Here is a 21133-nt window from a genome sequence, read left to right on the forward strand (position 1 = left end):
GCGAAGTCTGGCGCCTTCCTATATTTTTAGATCTTCGATTGTTGTATGGTATCCAGAGAACAGCCAAGAGAGTGCAAGATTCACTGACTTTGATATCTTCATTATCCCATAATTAATTTACAACAATCAGGAATATCGATTACGTTCGAGAATCGTAGGAAGCAATTCGCGAAGCTATCGCGAATTGCAAATGAAGCTCTTATTGATTTAGAATGATTTCACTTTTTACTAACTTCATGTTTCGATACTGAAAATTTAATAAAATTTAACAAATATTATAATTGACCCCATCATTCGTTTAAGGCGCCTAGCTCTTATTATACTGTACTGTACCATTTGCATTTCAAAAAATATGTTAATAAAGATTTTCAAATTGTGGCTAAGGCATAAACGAGATATGTGAATAGACCAAGCATCTTACGAAATTTTGTGGCCCATGATCTGAAATACTGACACAGTAAAAAATTACTGTCTTTTTTTTAGCACACTCTACGTTTAAATACAGGCACAGACGAAGTATATGAATAAACATTGCATACAATATATTTTTTCGATCCACGATTGGGGGGTCTTGGACCTCCTTACTATTTTCATGTCACATTCTGTCGTATCGATTCCGGCAAGTTTTACTGAAGAGAAAAAATGTTTTTGGAAGTATTGACAAAAATTATCACCTTCCGTGATCACCATCACTGACTTTACCTGAAGGTTGAGAAGAGAAACGATCTTTATAAATTGAACCTTCATCGTGTACACATCGACTTTCAAAGTGCATTTTTAAATAATATTTCTGAATATTCCAGTTGTTTAAACATTATCTAATATTTTTAATTATTTACCTGCAATTGGACGATAAATTCTTTTCTGTAATATTTCTAAGTGTTATTTAAAATTTTTAACTTATAATAATTTATAAGAATCTTGTACAATGTTTAGTTTTAGTCAATCATAAGATAGTTAATGTTTGTAAATTCAATGTGAACTCGTTCTACAGAATGATACACTCATTGCTATAATATACGTGAAACAATTTTTATTTTTTCTTTAAATATGTAAAATGTTTTGACCAATTATAACTTAGTTATCACATCTCAGTAGTCAAACAAATCTCGTGTTTTGGAATCTGGCGATACAATTAAACATTTTGCTTGTATCATTTTACTTAGTGTAATCACAGACGGGCTTTACATTTCGGTATTGAAAGTTTGACGATACTGCAATGAGTCTCAAAAATCATATTGCTGGCAAATTCACTAGTTCCTCAACTCATCGTTGTTTGAGCGTAGAGTGCGCTAAAAGAAAGATTTTTTTAGTATGTCGGTATTTCAGGTCACGGGCCACAAAAGTCCGTGAGATGCAATGTCCATTCATATATCTCGTCTGTGGCAAATGATTCTCGAAACAGGTCTGACAACTGTTTACATTTTGTAATTTTAATTCTTGTCACTAGTAGTGCTGCGATGTAAAACCTGGTTGAACCAATACGACAAGATGTGCAACGAAAATGGTAAAAGGATCTCTAGGACGCTGAAATCGTGAGGCGAAAAAAATACATTGTATGCGAAGTCTATTCATATACCTCGTCTGTGGCAAAATCAATCTAAATCGATACGGCAAAATGTGACAAGAAGATGATAAGGGACGCTCTAAGCGTGTAACACAAAAATGCATTGGGCATCATATCTATTCTATACCTCGTTTGTGTATGAAGTCTTATATGATGCAAGATTTATAGTCTGTGCCTACCTATTGTCTATGCCGATACCATTGACTAAATATGATTATGTAGCGACCTATAGTTCCTCGAGTACGAGTTTCGAACACCAACTTGTACAAGTCGCAAGTGGCTGTGTGCCTAGCGTCGAAGTCAATCGATATTCGATGTTAAGCAAACGGAGTGCGGAACACCGTTAGAATGGATGCCCATTCAATCTAGCGAGTAGTTACAACAACAAGCGTCTGGGGTAAGGGGTCGCTGTCATCAGCCCCACTGATGAGTCTAGGCAGCGACTCTGAAACGCACAACCTTTCCTCACCTTACCCACATTACCATTTCCTACATTATCCTCGCATCATCATCAACACTTACAATCCCTTCAATTAGTCAATGTTTAGCGATCTGTACTTTGAAGTATTTAGATCAACGATTTCTATGTTAAATCGTTTCGTCGAGATGTGTATTTAATATAAACAATAGAATATTTAAAAATTGTTAGTAATTTTATTATCACCATGGAAATGTTTACAGACACTTATAAATATTGTAACCATAGTAGAAATTATTCATTCGTTATTTAACTTCCATTATTTAATCTTCATTAAATTATTAGTAATTATAAATTTAAATTACCATAATCACTACAAATGTGTAGTGATTATTAGTAGATGGTAATTTAAATTTATATCACAATACTACAAATAAATAATAACTCCGTAATTAATTTTAGTTGTTTATATAAAAATATTATCAATATAACAAAATATATAATTTAATGAACATAGATATCGTTGAAGTATAAATACTTCAAAGTAGAGGTCGCTACAAATGCCAATACTATGATGCCATCTGTCAGATTACAGTGTGGTTTTATATATGCATTTTACATTTAACTTATTTTAAGTCGTAAGTTGCTATTATATCGTTGGAACGTATGATCAGTTTTGTATTGTAACTCTAGTGACAACTTGCTTTAAGATTGAGCAATAAGTTCAAATAAGTACAATGAATTGTAAATTGAATATGTGAGCGTGGAAAAAGTCTCGTAACATATATAATTTAGTGTATCTTTTCATTTTATTATTAAAATGGATTTTGGAACTTTATTGAGTGTGGCACAGAAAAATGAAAATAATAAGCAGGTTATTATATTTCCATTTTTTAATCTTTCTTTAATTTCATGATTTTATAATTTTTAATAAAATTATACGTTGTACTTTCTAGCCAATTGCTTGTTATCAAACAAAATTCGCTCCACCCAAAAAGTCAAGCAAGCAAAACAAATCACTTTCGGAAAATATAAAAAAATTTCTAGCTCGGAAGGAAGAAGAAGAACGACTGAAGGCGTTAGAGGAAAAGAAAAAACGAGAGGTATTAAACTTTTGTACAATTGTAATTAATTTCTAAACATTTTTCAGTATGTTCATAAATCTCTAATTTTTTGTTATTGTTCTTATTTTATTTAGAATTTAATATCACTTCGTGATCACAAGGCCCAAAGTCGAATAAATAAACATTTGAAAGTATGTAAAGCCGCAAATAAATCTGTATTGCCAGATGCAATTGACAATGAGAACACAGCTGTTACGATGGCAGGTATGAAATGTTATTACATAAGTAAAAAAAAACATACATTTTGAAAAATTGGAAGTGAAAATTCTTAGAATTTAGTTAAAAAAAAAAAAAATATACTAGTTGTAATGAAAAATTTATCCTTGGAAACATAAATTTTTACAAACGTTATTTAAGCTTTGGAACATGTAAGTTAAGAAAAAAACATTTTTGATATATTATTTAATGATCAAAGCACATAATATTAACTTCCATTGTACATTTTACTATGTCGCATTATTATATTTTGTGTTTAACATAATACATTAATTTAAGTAAGTGTCAATCTATGAATGTTTTTTTTTTCATAGATAATGTAAAGCAAAAAAATTAATAGATTTTTCTTTATTATATTTGTATTTAATACATTATACTAATTAGCATAGATTTGCAATATTTAATTTATATTATTGTTTATAGTTAACACAAATATTATAAATAATATTATTTAAAATGTAAATAGTATATGTGGTATAGGTAGGAATTTAAGTCTTCAATTTTTTTTTTTTGTTTTATTGTAATTGTCATTACAAAGTTTTCTATAAATTTGATAATAAATGCATTGAGAGAAGGGTATCTAAGCTACTATGTAAGTTCTGCAAAAAAAAAAAGTAATGCAATCTTCTGTATGATCAATGATCTCCATATTAATGAGTATTTAAAAGTATCAGTCTGTATTCATAATGGGCAGTATTTTTGCCCACAGGTAATTGAGTATGAATATATGCAATCAACGCAACCTTCTTACTTTTCCACCGTCCAACAGGGCAGTGAGATTTTGTGGATTTACGTGGGAGAAGATACCAAGCAATTAAGGTCAGAGTAACTATAATTCTAGAGTAGTCTATGGGATACAGACTCCAAATTGATTATTATTTTTGGTCAAATTATTTTGGTCAAAAATTTGATTTTGTTTGCTATTATATAAGATAACTCAGGTTTTAACAGCCAAATTATGTCACTGTATTCTATGGATAAAATTGAGCAAAAGATGTTATGTAACGTGTATCATTATTTAAGATATTATTAATTTTTTTATTATATTATCTATATTACATTTATAGCTTTATTGAACTAGTCAACAAATTTGATTCATATAAATTTTATTTGAATGTAGGCAATACTCAGTACTGTTTCCATTTTGTTTTCAATAGGTTAAATGACTTTGCTTTTTTTAGTTTTCTGATGTGTGAAACTTGCAAATTTTTTTAAATTTATATAATATTATGAATCTTCTAATTTATGTCTTTTATTTTGCTTTAAAATTTTTATAAAGAATTTTATATATCTTGGAGCAGCCGCTATTGTCCTAAAGTATGGAGATTTAAATCTTAATATCCAGTATAGTTTTTTTTTTATTTATTCTTATTTTTTTTCCATATTTAGATCTTGTTCAAATGTATACTAAGATATTTTACATTGTTTTGATAATAAATATAATAAATAATAAACATGTTCACAATACGTTTTATAGTAAAAGCAATATAAATTGGTTTTACATTGATTTTAATTTTCTATTTTTTAATCTGTTCAATTGTCTTACTCAAGAATTCCTATGAGTTTTGATGTTTCTGAGAAATCTTTATACAATGTTAAAATTGCAATATAATCTGCGGTTAATAGTATATTACAGTTATTAATAGTAAATACAGTTAATAGTATATTTTCACTATATGGGATTGTAAAAATTTGACAACATAAGATTTAGCATATTTCCTTATAAAATGCGATAAGATATATTTTAGAAAAGTTGTCATTTTATTTTACATTTTATTTAAATAGAATTTGAATTAATTAGAATAATTGTATAGAAGATTTTGTTAAATATTAATTTTGTTTAATTTTATGTAGTAAAATCATATGCTAATCTCTGTCGAAGGTTTGACTTATATATATAAAGATAGCAGAACATATTTTGTATTCTTCAAAACTTTTCTCAATGTTGTTAACTATTTAATAAATTTGTTCAATTGTGGAATAGTTCTCTTGCAATTTAAGTTGGCTTAAATTATTTAATTAATAGTTTTTTAAATGGTTTTAATAAAATTTATGATCAGTTTTATTACTTCAGTTAAAAATTTGTCTGGTTTTAGAACAACTTGTGCAAATTTCCATTGTACCTTCGTAATTTTATTGAATTGGCGTATTTTTTTTTTTTTTTTTATTCTTCTCAAAACAGTTTTTGAAAATGGAAGTATGTTATTATTTGGTTTAATGGGAAAAACTTTTATTTGCTATTTTCATTTTTATTGTAAATGCAATTATGTGCTTTGTTCTTGTAAGAAATTAATAAGAATGTTATTATAATTTATCAATCTGTTGATGTTTCAAATTTGTGAAACAATTGATTGAGTGTTACATTAACATTTGCTCTTGTTTCTTCTATATTGCCTTTTTTTACCTGAGCATACTTTATGTTTTTTCTTATTATTTGACTTCAAAATATTTTCACATTGGATTTACATCTTATCCTTTGTAAGTCACAGGATGGATCAGTTAAATGAGATCATGTTTCGACTATTTTTTATTAAATTTTTGAGAAATTGTTGCACTATTTTAAAAGGTTAAATGTAACGCTGGAAATATTTTTTTTTTTATAATCATAAAGAAAAGAATGATAACTTTGAAATCTTTTAAAGAAATAATTATTGAAAAAAAATATATTTCTAACAGTTCATTTGTCTCTTCAAATAGTACAACTTTGAGGCTTATACCTCAGAAGTTTAATAAAAAATAACGGAGATATTTAGATGATTCCATTTAGCTGATTTACTCTGTAATTTTGGAATTGGAATCTATTGCACAGTGTACATTTTATTGTACTATTTTTCATTTTATGTAAATGTTAGTAGGATGATTTGTAAATTTTAGTTTTTCAACAAAACATTGAAATATTTCTTTTCCTTCGCACTACTTTTATTACGGTATTAAAAGAATTTTTTTTTTTTTTTTGTCTACAAAAAATAGTGGTAATCTCTTTTTAGTTTTCTAGTTACAGATATTGATGTCAAAATTTATTATTGGTCAGAATTGAAATTTTTGCTTTTCTTCTTCTTTTTCTTCTTCTTCCTCTTGTTTTAATTTTACAGATTTGTGACCAGTATCATAGAACATTTAAATATTCATGTCTGTTGATATATTACTGAATTCTGCATTAACAAATGTTCTACTAAAATTAGCTGTTTTTTTGTTGTATTAGAAGTATTGTAATGCCAGTGTTTATGCCATTAATACGTGGAAGTTGTATTATTATACAATATAATATACATAGGCACTAGTTTTAACATACAAACTAGTTTTAATCCATAAATATGAATCGTTGCTAAATTATCCATTGCATAAAAAAATTATTCAAACAGAAAGTAAATGGTTTTCAAGGCATTACAATCTCGTGTAATTAATTTTTCTGTAATTATAAATATAAGCATCATGTGTGTAAGCATCATATAGCTTTTAACGTCTTGATCGATGCAGTTCATTATTTGTTACAAAATTATATTGACTTACTTAAATCGAAAAATTATTAAATATTTTTAATAGATATATTTAATATTTAATAGATATTTTAATTTTAATTTTGTAAAATTTATCGTATGAAAAGCAAGGACAACATGAATACAAAACTATAAAGATCCTATTTGTTCTCATCTTCCATATGATAGATTTTGATAATAACGAAACTAATTGTTTATCGACATGAATAACTTAATAATGAATACAAAACAATGAATTGTATAGATTGCATCGATCAGTGTATAAAATTATACAATTCCATTTAAGAAAACAATCTGTGTGTTTATTTACAAAAAAAATTAATTACCAAATTGTGTGATCTTAAAACCATTCACTTCTTATCTGAACTATTTTTTTATCTAACTGATAGTTTATCAGTAATTTACATTTATAAACTAAAACCGGTTACCTTATATACATCATTTTAATGGGAACATCTAAATAAATGCACAATCTTTTGTGGTTTTTTGTTAAAAATTTGAGATGAAGTTGCACTATTTCATGTACGGGGAGGGGGAAGGGGGGGGGGGATACATCTGACGATAGTGCAATGAATTTTTCGTCAAGGTTATTTTTATAATATTTCAAGATCCTTAAACATTTTTTTTAAATAGAATTTTATATATTTTTTCGATATCTTAGAGCATAAAAAATAAAATTCAATAACTGTTCTATTACATTTATTTAATCTGGAAAAATTTACATTAATGTTTCCTAATAAATTTTTATTTATTTATTATTTATTAATTTTATTTATTTGTTTATTATTATTTGCTGATTTATACGGGGAAGCATATTCACGTTATGATATTTATTTAAACTTTTCTTAAACTTTTAAGCTTCTTATTACAGAAAAGGACAAATACGATTTGAAAATCTTCGAACATTGTCAGTTTTCTTCTATAACCGAATAATGTAACTCAAAATATCATGAAGCATTAATAATTAAATATAATAATTGATAAACATAATGAACGATCGGTCTCAACAGACCCCTGAACGAGCAATAACTCGATAACATTAGGAAATATTAATGTTTTTTTTAATGATTGGAACAAAACAATTATTATCATTCATTTTTTATACTCCATAAAGATATGAAAAAAATATAAGATTTAAAGTATCACTGATGACCTTAAAATGTTACAAAAATAACGCTCTACATATAAAATATGCAAACATAAATATAATGTGAAAGATGTTCCTATTTAAATTCTGAATTTTATATATACACAGGGTGTCCCAAGGTTACTTTCTTAATAGATTCTGTGAATCTAAATAAGAAAAAAATAGATTGTTTTAGAACATTTTATTAAAAAATTATTAAAAATTTAAAAAAATTATAAAAAATTTGTTTAGAACATTTTATTAAAAAATTATTAAAAATTTGTTTAGAACATTTTATTAAAACATTATTAAAAATTTAAAAAAATTATTAAAAATTAAAAAAATTATTAAAAATTTTAAAAAAATTAGAAGAGAAAAATTAATCAATATTTGCATGTAGTTTTATGAGTTTCTGTTTACCATCTACAATCATTAAATTAATACTAATTCAATGATTACTAATACTAACTTTAATACTAAATTCGTAGATGAAACTAATATTCCATTTCAAAATAATTATCGTCTTTAGCAATTTAAGATTGACAGCGTTTTATTTGTATTTTTATCAACGAATGGATCATTAATTTTTTGTTCATCAGTTTATACGCGTATTTATTCTTGTTTTATATGACTTTAAAAGTTTCCTATGCATAGAACTCACCATTGTATTGCAGTAACTGCGTTAGTCATTACCCTTTTTCCAATTGCGTATTTTTGCTTGTAATCTTTTAATAAAGCGTTAAACGACCTATGTTCATATAATATTTTTTTTCTTATTTAAATTCGAAGAATATATTGATAAAATTTGGCACCACATCTATATTAACTAATGTACATGTTTAGACATCAATTCAATGTATAGTATTGAAACTTTTTTTTTTTATTAATATTCCAGAAACTAATAAATACACCAAATTAAAATTTTATATTTGTAGTTCTTGTTCGGCTATCAGTTTCTTTTGAAATAACTTACAGTAATCTTTTTGATTTTATCAACCGTGAATCGATGGTTTTTTTTTTAGACAGAATAGTTTACACGTTGAAAGTGTTTTTTTCAACTAAACTTTTTCCAGTATTGTACTTTCGTTTGGACCTTCATTAGCGAATCATTTATAGTGTTTAGCTTGCATAATATTACTGAATTACTCTGGAAAATATATTTATGTTTCTACTTTTTTACCTTTTTCTCATTATTTAGATTTTTGTTATTAATTTTGTTGAATTAAATTTTGGGCAAGGTTTTCATCTTTTAAAATCTCTTAGATTTAATGCATGCCGCAGTTTGTTTCTTGAATAATTCAACAATCTAAAATAAATAAAAATTTTATTGTCTTGTATAGAATTAATGATTCAATTAATCGCAATGAAAATTGTTATTAAATATATTTACTTCCTTTCTTCATAACGTTCATTCATAACAATTTGATTGAACTTCACACATCATCATATATATGTAATTACAGAGATTGTAATTATGAGTTTTCTAAAAGTTGATCTAACTAATCTACATACCAAAAATAAATTACTTTCACATTTAAATTATTTTTCTAAACTTAATGGTTTTCATACTGATGTATGAAGAGCACATTGCCAATTTGTTTGAGAACTGGTACTTTAAGAACTACTTTTAAAACCGTTCAATGTAGACAATTTCCGTGTGAGTTTCTCAAAAATTTATTGAATATGTTCTTTCATCATGATAGAAATAATGCGTTGAAAATAATTAGTATCGTGTCGTAAAAAAATTGAAGACCAAAAAAATTGAATATTTCATAAAAATATAACCAAACGAATAACATACAGAAATATAATTGTTGTAATTGTTGAATGTTTTTTGTTTTTAGGGCCTTCTCAACCTGATGAAGACGATTATGGTTATGTTTCACAGGAAGCATCTGCATTTTATAATCAGTTAATGAGCAAATATAACACTACGGCTCCACAGAAAACAATTTTCAATGACTGCCGAAAGAAGACAATAAAAGACATAGCATCTACAAAGGTATGAAAAAGTACAAATATATATGTGTGTAAATATACACACATATACACAGTTAAGGACAAAAGTAAGTAGACAGATGATGAAAAAGGATATCAGTGAAATTTAATCAATGTAGCATTGTAATTACATAAAGCTTATACATGTAATTACAATGCTATATTGATTAAATTTCATTGATATCCTTTTTCATCATCTGTCCACTTACTTTTGTCCTTGACTGTATGTGCATATATATATACGTATATGTATATAAATATATGTATATGTAAATATGTACATTCATATATACATACATATATGAATTAAATTTAGTCAAAGTAGTACTATTATTATATACTTAAATTTTGTATATTATATATCTTTAGGCTACATAGATTATTTAGTGAATAATAATTGAAATTAATATTTACATTTGTATTGAAATAAAAGAAATACTTAAAGAAAAACTTAGCTGATTTTCGAGAGACAAAAATAAGTGGACATGTAATACATAGATTATTTAGTGAATAATTGAAATTAATATTTACATTTGTATTGAAATAAGACATTCTTAAAGAAAAACTTAGCTGATTTTCGAAGGACAAAAATAAGTGGACATGTAACAAAATATATAAGAAATATAAAATTAATATTTAGTATGTCCACCTTTAATAATTGCTTCTAAACGTTATGGGATGCTATTTATCAGATTTTTAATGTAATTTTTATCAATATTTTCAAATGCTAATTGCAAATTCTTAAAACAATCGTTCTTGTTCTTTCATTTTTCTAATGGCACTTTTGAGTCCAATACACTCTATAAGTTTTCTATTGGATTCAAGTCCGGACTTTGTGCCGGTCATTCCAACAATTTAATATTTGAATCCTCAACAAATTTATTGGTCTTTTTAACAGTGTGCTTTAGGTCGTTGTTCTGCTGCAAAATAAATTCTTCTTCGAGACCCATTTTTAAAACTGCCTCTTCTAAATTTTCGTTTATTATTTCAATATACTTGTCGTCAGTATTCATTATTCCTTCAATTTGTACCAAACTGTCAACTCCATTCCATGAAAAACACCTCCATAACATTAATGACCCTCCTCCAAATTTGACAGTTGGCATAATGAACAGCTTTTTATATGCTTCATATTTTGTTCTCTACACACAATGCTTTTTTTCAATTGTTGCAACTCAAATTTGCTTTCGTCACTCCATATTATTTTTCTCCAGAATGATATTGGCATATTTACATATTTTTTAGCAAAAGCTAAACGTTTCTTCATATTGGTTTGATTAATGTATGGCTTACATTTGGCTTTACAGTATCTTAATCTCAACTCCTGCAACCGACGTCGTACTGTTTTTGATGATACATTTAATTCTAACATTTCCACAATATTTCGCGATGCGATTCTTGGATTTTGTCGACATTTACGAATAATTAGACGATCTTCCTTCGCGTGGTACAACGTTTACGTCCACGACTACTTAAATTTTCAACAGTTTTGTGTACTAAGTATTTTTTTATAAATTTTTTTCTACCCCACTTTTGGAAACACCAAACTTTTTTGCTATCACACGACAACTTAATCGATTGCGGCAGTCCGATATAATCAAATAACGAATTTGATTTGAAATTTCTTTTCTTGTTGATATACTGCTGTTCCCTTACAAACAATCTGTCTTGCACAAAGTGTCTAGAAAACAACTAAACAGTTAATTTGATACCACAGAGAGCGTAAGAATGAGAGTAACACTTCACATCATTTGTTTACATTTTTTGCCTTGGAGTAACGAAACAAACGAGTGTCCACTTATTTTTGTCCCTCGACAATCTGCTAATTTTTTTTTCAAGTATATCTTATTTCAACACCAATGTAAATATTAATTTCAATCATTCGCTAAATAATCTACATACCATAAAGATATGTAATATATAGAACTTAAATACGTAGCAATAGTACTTTGGCTAAATTTAATTCATATCTATTTCCATTACCTGTCCACTCAATTTTGCCTGTAACTATATATATACATATACATGTATTTACTTATGAATTCTACTCATCGGTTAATCAATCTTGAGAAAATTCAAGGAAGAAAATCTAATCAAGCAAATAGCTCTTGTCTTCTCTGCTTGATTGACACAGTATTTTGCTTCTTCTTTTTCTACATTTCTTTTCTCTCTCTGCTCGCTGTTACTTTATCTTCCAAAAATACAAAAACATTATCCCTGCGTTTCCTTGTTTTTTATGCGATAGATTTTATTAATTAAAGTTAAAATATCTTCCAAACTAATATTCGACATACTTTTTTATAATAATTCGAGTTAATACTTTTGTTTTTATAGGGAATGTTAGGTATTATTTAATGGATTATTTTATATAAAAAAAAGTTGAAATGATAATCGTATGACTTTTACGCATTTAACTAGTCACACTGCATTGTGTTACCTCGAAACTATTCATTTCCTATTTGAACTATGTTTTTTTATATAACAAATAATTTACGATTAATTTCTAGTTATAGATTAAAACTGATCATCTATATTCACATATACACATTTTAATGTCTGGTTATAATGATATAAATGTTGCAATGCGCATCTCTTCTTAGAATTAAATTTAATATCTAATCTAAATTTAATATTTTTTCTTCTAATTTTTAACGCATTTAATCAGTATTGTCAATTTATTTGTTTGATACTCTATTGTTTTGATTATCTCTGATACTTGTGAAATATTTAATAAATGAAAAACTTAACAACGTGATAAATTATTCAAAGAAAGTGAATTATAATTACAAAATTATAAATTAAAATTTTTTTAACGATATCTAGTACCTCTAGTTAGTATAATAAATCCGTGAACGCCCTGTATATAATAAAACTAGATTACCAGAAGGAATTAAATTTAATTGTATAGTGTAATATAATTTCTATTTTTGTTATTGTAGTAACTAACAACTACAGTTTAATTAAAATTATACATGCTTATGATTGCAGGACAGAGTAAAGCAAGCCTTAAAACAACAAGAAGTCTCGCAACAAGAAAACCGTCGAAAAAGGAAAATTTCTATAAAAGGAACAGAAACAGAAGTAGAAGAAAAAGAATTAAGAGACGAAAAGAAAGCTGAGAAAGAAGTTAAAGACGAAAAGAAAGAGAAAGATGAAAAACCGAAAGTTAAAAGGAAACCTATGCCACCACCAATCGATTTCAGTGAACTTCTGAAAATTGCTGAAAAGAAACAGCACGAGCCGATTGTTATCGATGTTAAATTAAAAAATGATGAACCAGAAAGGCTGATGACAAAAAAACAAATGAAAGAATATGCAAAAGAAAGAGAATGGCGAGAACGAAAAGAACAGCGAAATAAACTTGGTAATATAAATAATAAAGAAGGAAATGTTAATACAATTAACAAACCGAATAAAATACAAGATTGTCGTAATACTGCCAACTGTTCCAACAAAATATCGAAAGTACCTGAAAAGTTGACAACAGTGTCTGGAGCATCGAATAAAATTCCTTCAAAACCAACAGGATTGCAATGTTCAACTTCTAAAAAATTAATTGTCGATAAAGCTAATAATCCTAATAAAGTCACAACAAATAAATCCGCGAGAGATATACTTCTAGAGGAAAGGAAAAAATTGGAAACCGAGAGGAAAAAGTTAGAAGAAATGCGACAAGCTATCGAAGAAGAAAAGAAGAAATTGGAGATAACTAAAACTCAAATTGAAGATACGAAAAATCCGAAAACTGAAAAGTCGATATCAAAAGTGAAAACCTCAGAAAAACAAGATTTATTGAAAAATTTACAAAAAGAATCTTCAACAACTAACGCAACAAAATCTCGAATACCACCAAGAATGAACGATAAAATAAAACAATTTCCACCAGCAGATCTTAAGCCAATCAAATCTAGACAGATACCTCATTTGAAGGAACAGAAGAAGCTATTAATTAATAATAAACGTAAGAAATTTTATATTTTACTTTATTTAATTGTAAGTTAGAGAAGATGATTAATTATTCTGCAAACGTAAATATGTTGATAATTGAAAATTTTTTTTCAATTTAATATTATTCTTTTAAATTTGACGTCTTCATTAATAACAACATACAGACGTACGTGCGTGCGTGCGTGCGTGTGTGTGTAGAGAGAGAGAGAGAGAGAGAGATTCTATACTTCTATTTCTAATAAAATACTTAATAATTTATACACTTAAATGTACAGGTCGTATAACAGACGAAGAAGACGAAGACTATGACTCTGAACTTGAAGACTTTATTGACGATGAAGTAGAAGATGAAAATGAAGATTATAGTAAATATATAAGTGAAATATTCGGTTATGATAAAAATAAATATAAACATGCGGATAATGATGACGACACAGCTATGGAAAGCAGTTTTGCACAACAGCTCAAAGAAGAATATGTATCTACTAAAATAGGTAACTAAACTAAACTACACTAAAATAGGTAATGTTAATCTTTTATAGCATCTTGTACGTCTTTCTGCTCGTTATAATTATTTACAAAAGTAATAAAACGAAATTATGTTTTTAGGTATGATGGAAGATTTGGAAGACATGCGTATGGAAGCCTTGGAGAAAAAGCGAAAAGCCCTCTTAAAAAAGAAACTTAAAAAGTGATTGTATAAAATTGTTTATAAATTTTTATTAAATTCTATTTAATAAACTATTATCGTGGCATTTAAAAGTTTATAATATATATTTCTCCCTGTTACGGTTTCCATGAGAAAAATTTTGGAAATTATATGCACTCTTCTCACAATCAGTGGAATTTACAATATCTAAACATAAATTTTACTGTTTTTTTATCTTCAATTTTCATAATTAATCCTTCAGGCCAAACAGCACACTCGCATTATAGTTTTCCATTTACATTTAAGAAAAAGATGCATTATAGCTTTCCATTCTAATTAGGTTGTAACTAAATTACATAATTAAATTTTTAATTAATTTAGTTGCCAATTATTGATTACGAGTGTAATTGAATTGCAATATAATTGAAATATAATATATTAGAATTACTTAGAATTACAAAATCGCCGAACTCTGTATATCAATCGCAAGATATACATACCTCTATTTGATGGACCAATTAAAATTTTTTATTAAATACAATACACCATTCCTTTCATCTGGATCTGTAGAAAAAATGCTCTCTTTTGCGACAATGATCAACCTTCCAAAATTAAGCAATCTTACTGATAAAATATTTGAAAGAAGTGTTTATTAAAATCAATTTAATATTGACTGATAATTGTTATCAAATTAATGACTTCAATCAATGTATCTTGCAAATAATTAGTAAAAAGTTAAGAACACTGTTTTTTCTAAGTTTTTTCTTCACATAATGCTTTATTTTATTTCTATATTATTTCTATATATTATTGACCTATTCAATTTTTATTTTTTTTTAAGTAATGTTTCATTTAATTTTTCGTATTCACTTTTTTAAGTAACATTTGGCAATTACCGTCATTTCTTCCTTTAATATACATTGTAAATTAACAGAAGGCACCTTCTTAAATTTATGTTTGTTGTTTAAGATGAATTTCTCTGCCTCTTAAATTCTGATTCAAATACATTGCATATTGTCATTATAATTCAACTGTAAAAACGAATTGATTCGCGCGTAATTTAATTCAGTAAGAAATTTGAATTACGAATTACATTATAATTTAATTGAATGAAAAATTGAATAAATTACAAATTACAATTAAATGAAATACGATGTAATTGAATTATCATTTTATAATTATAATCCATGAAGTAATTTATTTGTAATTCTGCACAATTCTGGTATGGATTATAGTGTACTGTATCTGGGTCTTGTTTCTCACCTCCCCATCTCTTCAAAATTTTATGCTCAGGAATTTGTATTTTTCGAAACTAAAATCTGATTTTTTTTGGTCTTAAGCACGATGCTTGACATTACACGAATATGCTATGTAATCATTTATTCGCTTTGTATTATAATACTAAGAACTGAAGCAATACTACAATGCCTCATTTGCCTGTCTCGCGTATTATAGGGTGTCCATAAAGTCTCTTGACAATTTCAACAATTTATTACAAAAAAAAGTGAAAAGACAGATAAGTGAAAATTATTACAAAATGACATGTATACATTTAAATTTTTTCTGCCTATTTAATACACCTCTATATGGGCACAATTAGTTGCACGAAGCACATCAACACGGTATTCGATTTCTTACACGATCGATGTTTTCCACAGATGCTTTTGGTCGTCCACTCCTCCCTTTATCGAACAATGTCTTTGTCTCCATAAATTTCTTGCGCCATCCACGAATTGATGGACGTCTCTTCCATACTTATAATTCTGAAGTTTCGCTTGTAATTTAGATTGTAAGTCTGGAGATCCGATTTGATTTCGATAAATCATGATACACACTGTATCTTCTCTCGAGGAGTAGCCATTTTATAAGGGATTCATTTAACAGTATTTTATTCATCAACAGGATACTTGAAATGCAATGTGATAAAAACCTTGATAACCACCGAGATATATAGAACAAATTTGATGAAGATATCTCATCAATTGCCTTTGTAATAAATTTTTGAAATTGTAAAGAAACTTTATGGACACCCTGTATTACACCAAACAAACAAATATAAGTATCTCTTGAATAAGACTCAAGTCGAGTCTCACATTATCTGCATGTACTTTGACAAATAAAATGAAGGCGTCTTTTCACCACCATCGATATTATTAATTCAAAAAAATTATGATGTACAAGAACGAACAAATATAGAAAAATAACTTTCTTTTTATCTATTATACATAAATATATACATTAGTAAATGATTGTAATGGAAAAATCTTTGATTGAATAACAAGCTAAAAACATGTCCTAGATATTTTTAATCACAAGCCTCGTCAATCTCTTGTTGATTTTTATGCGTCGTCAAGTATGGATTCTCCGAAGTGGGGCACAAGAATCTTTTAAATATGTTTCCGTCCAAACAGTTAGTCCTGTTATCAGTTGGTTGTAACAAATTGTTCCATATACCATTTGCATCTTGAAACATAAAAGATAGTTTTTACCTACCATTTTTACCGTTCATCTGTTTTACTTACAATTTGCGATAAGCTTTTGACTCCAATGAAAGCAATCAACAGCTAAATACGACATATCCTGGTATCCATCCTCGGCTAGCGGTATAATTGAATTTATAAGAACTGGTAACATTTCCACAATAAAGTCATCTCTATAAAATTCTGGATAACTGGCAATTTCTTTATCTAATTCTTGCCACCTAAAAGAGTTACATCTGCATACATATGCTGGTGTTGGAAATGATATCAAATGACTTGAAAACTATAAAATTCTCTTCCTTGACAGAAAAATTTGATAATCATATTACAAGTTTTAATTGAGAATTAAAACCACATGTGCGTGAATTATGAATCAAAAGGGAAATAAAAATTGAATGTAAAGTATGTTGTAATAAAATGCTTGAAATTGACATAATGAGACACAAAATATTAGAAAAGATTTGTACAAACCTTCTTATTACTTCATAATATTCCAGTTTTCCATGTTGAAATTGCAAAGCAAATAAACACGGACACTCAATGATTGACATCGTACTGCACGGCCACAAATATTGTCGATGATGTTCAGCAATTGCCCTCATATGAGGTGGCACGATAAGAGCAACGAAAGTTCGTGGCAAATTATCTCTCAATATTCTAAGAGTGTTAATTAGTTCAATTTCATGTTCTTTTAATATAGACCACGGAGAAGGAGCTATACATATGTTGCTACAGAAATCATTGCACCCAATCATCAACAAAATCAACTGCAAGACATAAAAATGAGTGTTACTTGAATGATTAAACAAGAGATGAAATTACACATTTCGTAGAAAATAATAATTTATCCAATTTCATGCTCACGTTAAAGTATTAATTAGCAGTTCAAGTGTGCTTATTTAATAAATAAAATGCTATATAATATTTTCATACTCTCCAAGGTACGAACCTTCCAATCTTTATTCACATCTATCCTCGGGTCACTTTTTATCTTTTCAACCAGATGCTGTGCCATGAAAGGCATGTCTTTGGACATTGCACCAGTTTCGGCGACGTTGAACTGCGCGTCTGGCTCAGTACTTACAGAATCTCCGAGTGAATAGCCTATTAATTTCGGGTTGAATTCCTAATGAGCAAGAACATCCAACTGTGAGAAAGCTGTTCATATTCGATTCGTACGACAGTGACAAATCTATAAGGAATGAACGAACTTTAAGAATATTAGGAAGCGTCAGGTATTTCCTCCATGTTTCTTCCCCGCCGATACTCGCTGATATCCCTCTATTTTCAACCAGCAATTGTAACAGGTTAACTGCGGTAACTGCTGTCGGAACTGTCGTAGAATCGCCCATTGCGGCAATGACATCTATGTCTCCTGGTCTCAAACGATGAACTGATTTGGGAACTTCAGAAGACCTTCCACCTAAGAAAACATTAAAATGCTGACGATCTGCGTGAGATCACAGACGAGATATGATCGTATACATACCTTATTTGTGATGAGATAAACGTGAGTTGTTTGAACCTTCGTTCAAACAAATACCGGGTATATATTTTGACTCGATTTATTATTAAATATCAAACGTCTCATGTAGCGATTCTCATTAATATTCAGATACTAAATATTGAAATTGTTATAATCTTACAAAAAAAAAAAAAAAAAGAAATCGCTTGGTAATAAACTTGGAAAACTTTAAATTTTAAAGCTTTTTAGAAGTTTTTACTTTCAAAATTTTTCACTTGTTTTATTTTAAAATATCTTTACATCACATAGTTAACGGATAAGATGAAGATTTTCTTTTCGAGATTTTTTTTTATTTTTTCTTTTTTTTTTTCATAATCTGCAATGAATTTGAAGACTGAAGCAACGATCGATGTTTTCACGACGATCCCGAAAACTTGATGTATGTATGTATGATCATCTTCTTTTCATCATTTTATTGCACTCTGAATATTATAGGCTTACAATTCGATGATAAAAATTCAAGAAATCGTAACGCGTAATACTTAAAGTTGAATATGTTCAATCTTCAAGTTCATTGTAGATTCAATCATGAAAAAAATTCAATCATGAAAAAAAAAACATTTTTGCATATTAATGACAATTTATGACGTTTTATCGAGAAAAAAAAATGTCCTCACTTGGCTAGACAGTGCAAAAACATGTTAGAATATGCATAAACGATGCATTTTGAAAGAACTTGGAAGCTTATAACAATTTCAATTTCTACTGTCCGAATATTAATGGAATTCATTGTACAAATAAATTTACATGAAAAATATGATTACGTATTATATATTATACAGGATGAGTCTCGTAACATGACGTCATCAAATAATTCTTAAAATATTTGTTGTACGAGAAAATGTTTCAGATGGAAGTTGCATGGCTTCCAGGGTGAAAAATAGTACTGTAATCAGTTTTATGTCATTTTGCTCTTTTGTCAAGGTATGAAGATCACCTTCAACTTTTTAAATGGAACAGTTAATATTTCTTCCCGAATTCGGATGAAGCGTTAAATTCTACATAAAAAAGTATTACACCAAACAGGATCTAAAACACATAGTTACTGAGATTAACGGTCTTTTCTAATACATGTAAAAATATATTTTTCCTAATATCTTTCCTAAATTCGGGAAGAGATACTAACTATTCCATTTAAAAAATTGAAGGTGCTCTTCGTATCTTGATGAATAAGAAAAATAACATAAAACTGATCACAGTACTATTTTTCACTCATGCAACTTCTATCTGAAACATTTTTTCACTCAACAAATATTTTATGAGTTATTTGATGTCGTCACGTTACAAGACTCACCCTGTATAATGTTTAATACAGCTAGAAAATACGAAACAAATCTCGCGTTTGAAAAGATTGAAAATTTATGCGAGTAAGAGATACTTGTGATGGATAACTCTTATAATAATAGGATAGGATATAACTCAGATTACTGTTAGAAGAAGAAATTGCAAATGAAAATGGAAAAAGTAAAATTAACAGGACAAGACTGTAAGTAAACATTGAAATTGCTATACGTACTTTTATTCACTACACTAGATGCAAATAAATAAATTAAACGATAACATTCATCTCACTTTTAAATGGGAATCATGATACCTGTTACGTTGCAGGGAAACGGTATGTCTGCTGGAACTTCGTCTTGAAATTTATTTTCTTTCCGTAGCTGAATCATTTGTTCATTATTTTTCGTACCTGTGAAATGACGTTCGAAAGAGAACTTTAGATTAGAAATGTATTTTCCTTCTGTTTTGTTGGAAAATTAGTAGCTTATTTTCTTGAAAAATGCAAAACAATCAAAACCCCATTTTTTTGGATCTTATAGGTCCAAAATGACGAAAGAAAATTGGCACGTAAGATCGTAACATCAAATATACACGTACCATAAGTTTGCGACAACCAACTACGATATTTACGATAGGTATGTCTAATAATTGCAGTGTCCAGTATAGTCTTTTGTGCGATGGTGATGGCACATAATTGTAATAAAAGACACAAGTACAACTTCTTCATTATCCTATATTTACAAACGTTATGGATCAGTGACAATAGTCAACGAAGTCAAAATTGTATCACTTACTGCCTCTTCTTCACGACACGCGTCCAAAATTTGTAGTGACTGCCGAGTATGCTTACTATGGACTATCTTGAGGATACAGCATCCAACTTACAACTTACTAAGGAATCAGACATTCTTCGCAAAAAATATAGAGCAATTACATGATTATGATAAACGTGATTGGAATAATATTATACGATATTAATCGCACATTCCACTCCCAATCACACTTCACGCATATATTTGCATTTGCTCTGCAAGCAAGAAAGAAAATAATCGACAGATTTGCTTTGCGTTTCAACTTTTTTATGTACATGGTATAGTAGAATTATTTCGAAACGAGTATTTAAACGTATCGTTTTTAAAAAGGAAAGAAATTCCAATAAATTGTTTCAAAGGGCTGTAACACATTATAAATACTATAATGCAACATGGCAGAAAGAACAAGTGAATTTCTTCTAAAAGTTATTTACATAGCCACTTTGCTTTTGAGTTTCTAAAAGTTATTTACATAACTACGTGACATTTATA

At 28.0% G+C, this 21133-nt stretch overlaps 2 protein-coding genes and 1 long non-coding RNA gene across 3 annotated transcripts; 1 reads left to right on the forward strand and 2 right to left on the reverse strand.

Moving 5' to 3' along the window:
* Positions 1-248: 248 nt before the first annotated feature.
* On the reverse strand, positions 249-1269 carry LOC122534879. Its single transcript, XR_006308011.1, has 3 exons — positions 840-1269; positions 540-702; positions 249-449 (listed from the first exon to the last, which is right to left on the reverse strand). It is a non-coding gene; the product is annotated as an uncharacterized LOC122534879 (long non-coding RNA).
* Positions 1270-2554: 1285 nt separating this feature from the next.
* On the forward strand, positions 2555-14649 carry LOC122534866 (protein SPT2 homolog). Its single transcript, XM_043665888.1, has 7 exons — positions 2555-2859; positions 2942-3088; positions 3184-3313; positions 9793-9950; positions 12935-13907; positions 14170-14388; positions 14504-14649. Exons 1-7 carry the CDS (start codon positions 2806-2808, stop codon positions 14587-14589), a joined length of 1767 nt encoding a protein of 588 aa, XP_043521823.1. The 5' UTR covers positions 2555-2805; the 3' UTR covers positions 14590-14649.
* A 2085-nt stretch (positions 14650-16734) lies between these two features.
* On the reverse strand, positions 16735-20747 carry LOC122534867 (phospholipase B1, membrane-associated-like). The gene is made up of 8 exons (XM_043665889.1): positions 20624-20747; positions 20427-20560; positions 20143-20238; positions 18235-18446; positions 17973-18149; positions 17495-17790; positions 17066-17244; positions 16735-17006 (listed from the first exon to the last, which is right to left on the reverse strand). The coding sequence occupies exons 2-8, from the start codon at positions 20554-20556 to the stop codon at positions 16849-16851; spliced, it is 1248 nt and encodes a 415-aa protein (XP_043521824.1). The 5' UTR covers positions 20557-20560; positions 20624-20747; the 3' UTR covers positions 16735-16848.
* Positions 20748-21133: the final 386 nt, after the last annotated feature.

This window comes from Frieseomelitta varia, unplaced genomic scaffold (genome assembly GCF_011392965.1).
Source record: "Frieseomelitta varia isolate USP_RPSP 00005682 unplaced genomic scaffold, Fvar_1.2 scaffold_646, whole genome shotgun sequence".
Taxonomy (NCBI): domain Eukaryota; kingdom Metazoa; phylum Arthropoda; class Insecta; order Hymenoptera; family Apidae; genus Frieseomelitta; species Frieseomelitta varia.

Excerpts from the sequence above, each read along its gene's own strand:
- LOC122534866 (XM_043665888.1), top strand. The coding sequence starts at position 2,806 with ATGGATTTTGGAACTTTATTGAGTGTGGCACAGAAAAATGAAAATAAT. Across the intron at positions 13,908-14,169 it reads GCTATTAATTAATAATAAAC|GTCGTATAACAGACGAAGAA; the intron begins GTAAGAAATTTT and ends TTAAATGTACAG. Across the intron at positions 14,389-14,503 it reads ATATGTATCTACTAAAATAG|GTATGATGGAAGATTTGGAA; the intron begins GTAACTAAACTA and ends TTATGTTTTTAG.
- LOC122534867 (XM_043665889.1), bottom strand. The coding sequence starts at position 20,556 with ATGAAGAAGTTGTACTTGTGTCTTTTATTACAATTATGTGCCATCACC. Across the intron at positions 18,447-20,142 it reads GTTTCCCTGCAACGTAACAG|GTGGAAGGTCTTCTGAAGTT; the intron begins GTATCATGATTC and ends ATGTTTTCTTAG. Across the intron at positions 18,150-18,234 it reads CGCTTCCTAATATTCTTAAA|GAATTCAACCCGAAATTAAT; the intron begins GTTCGTTCATTC and ends CTTGCTCATTAG.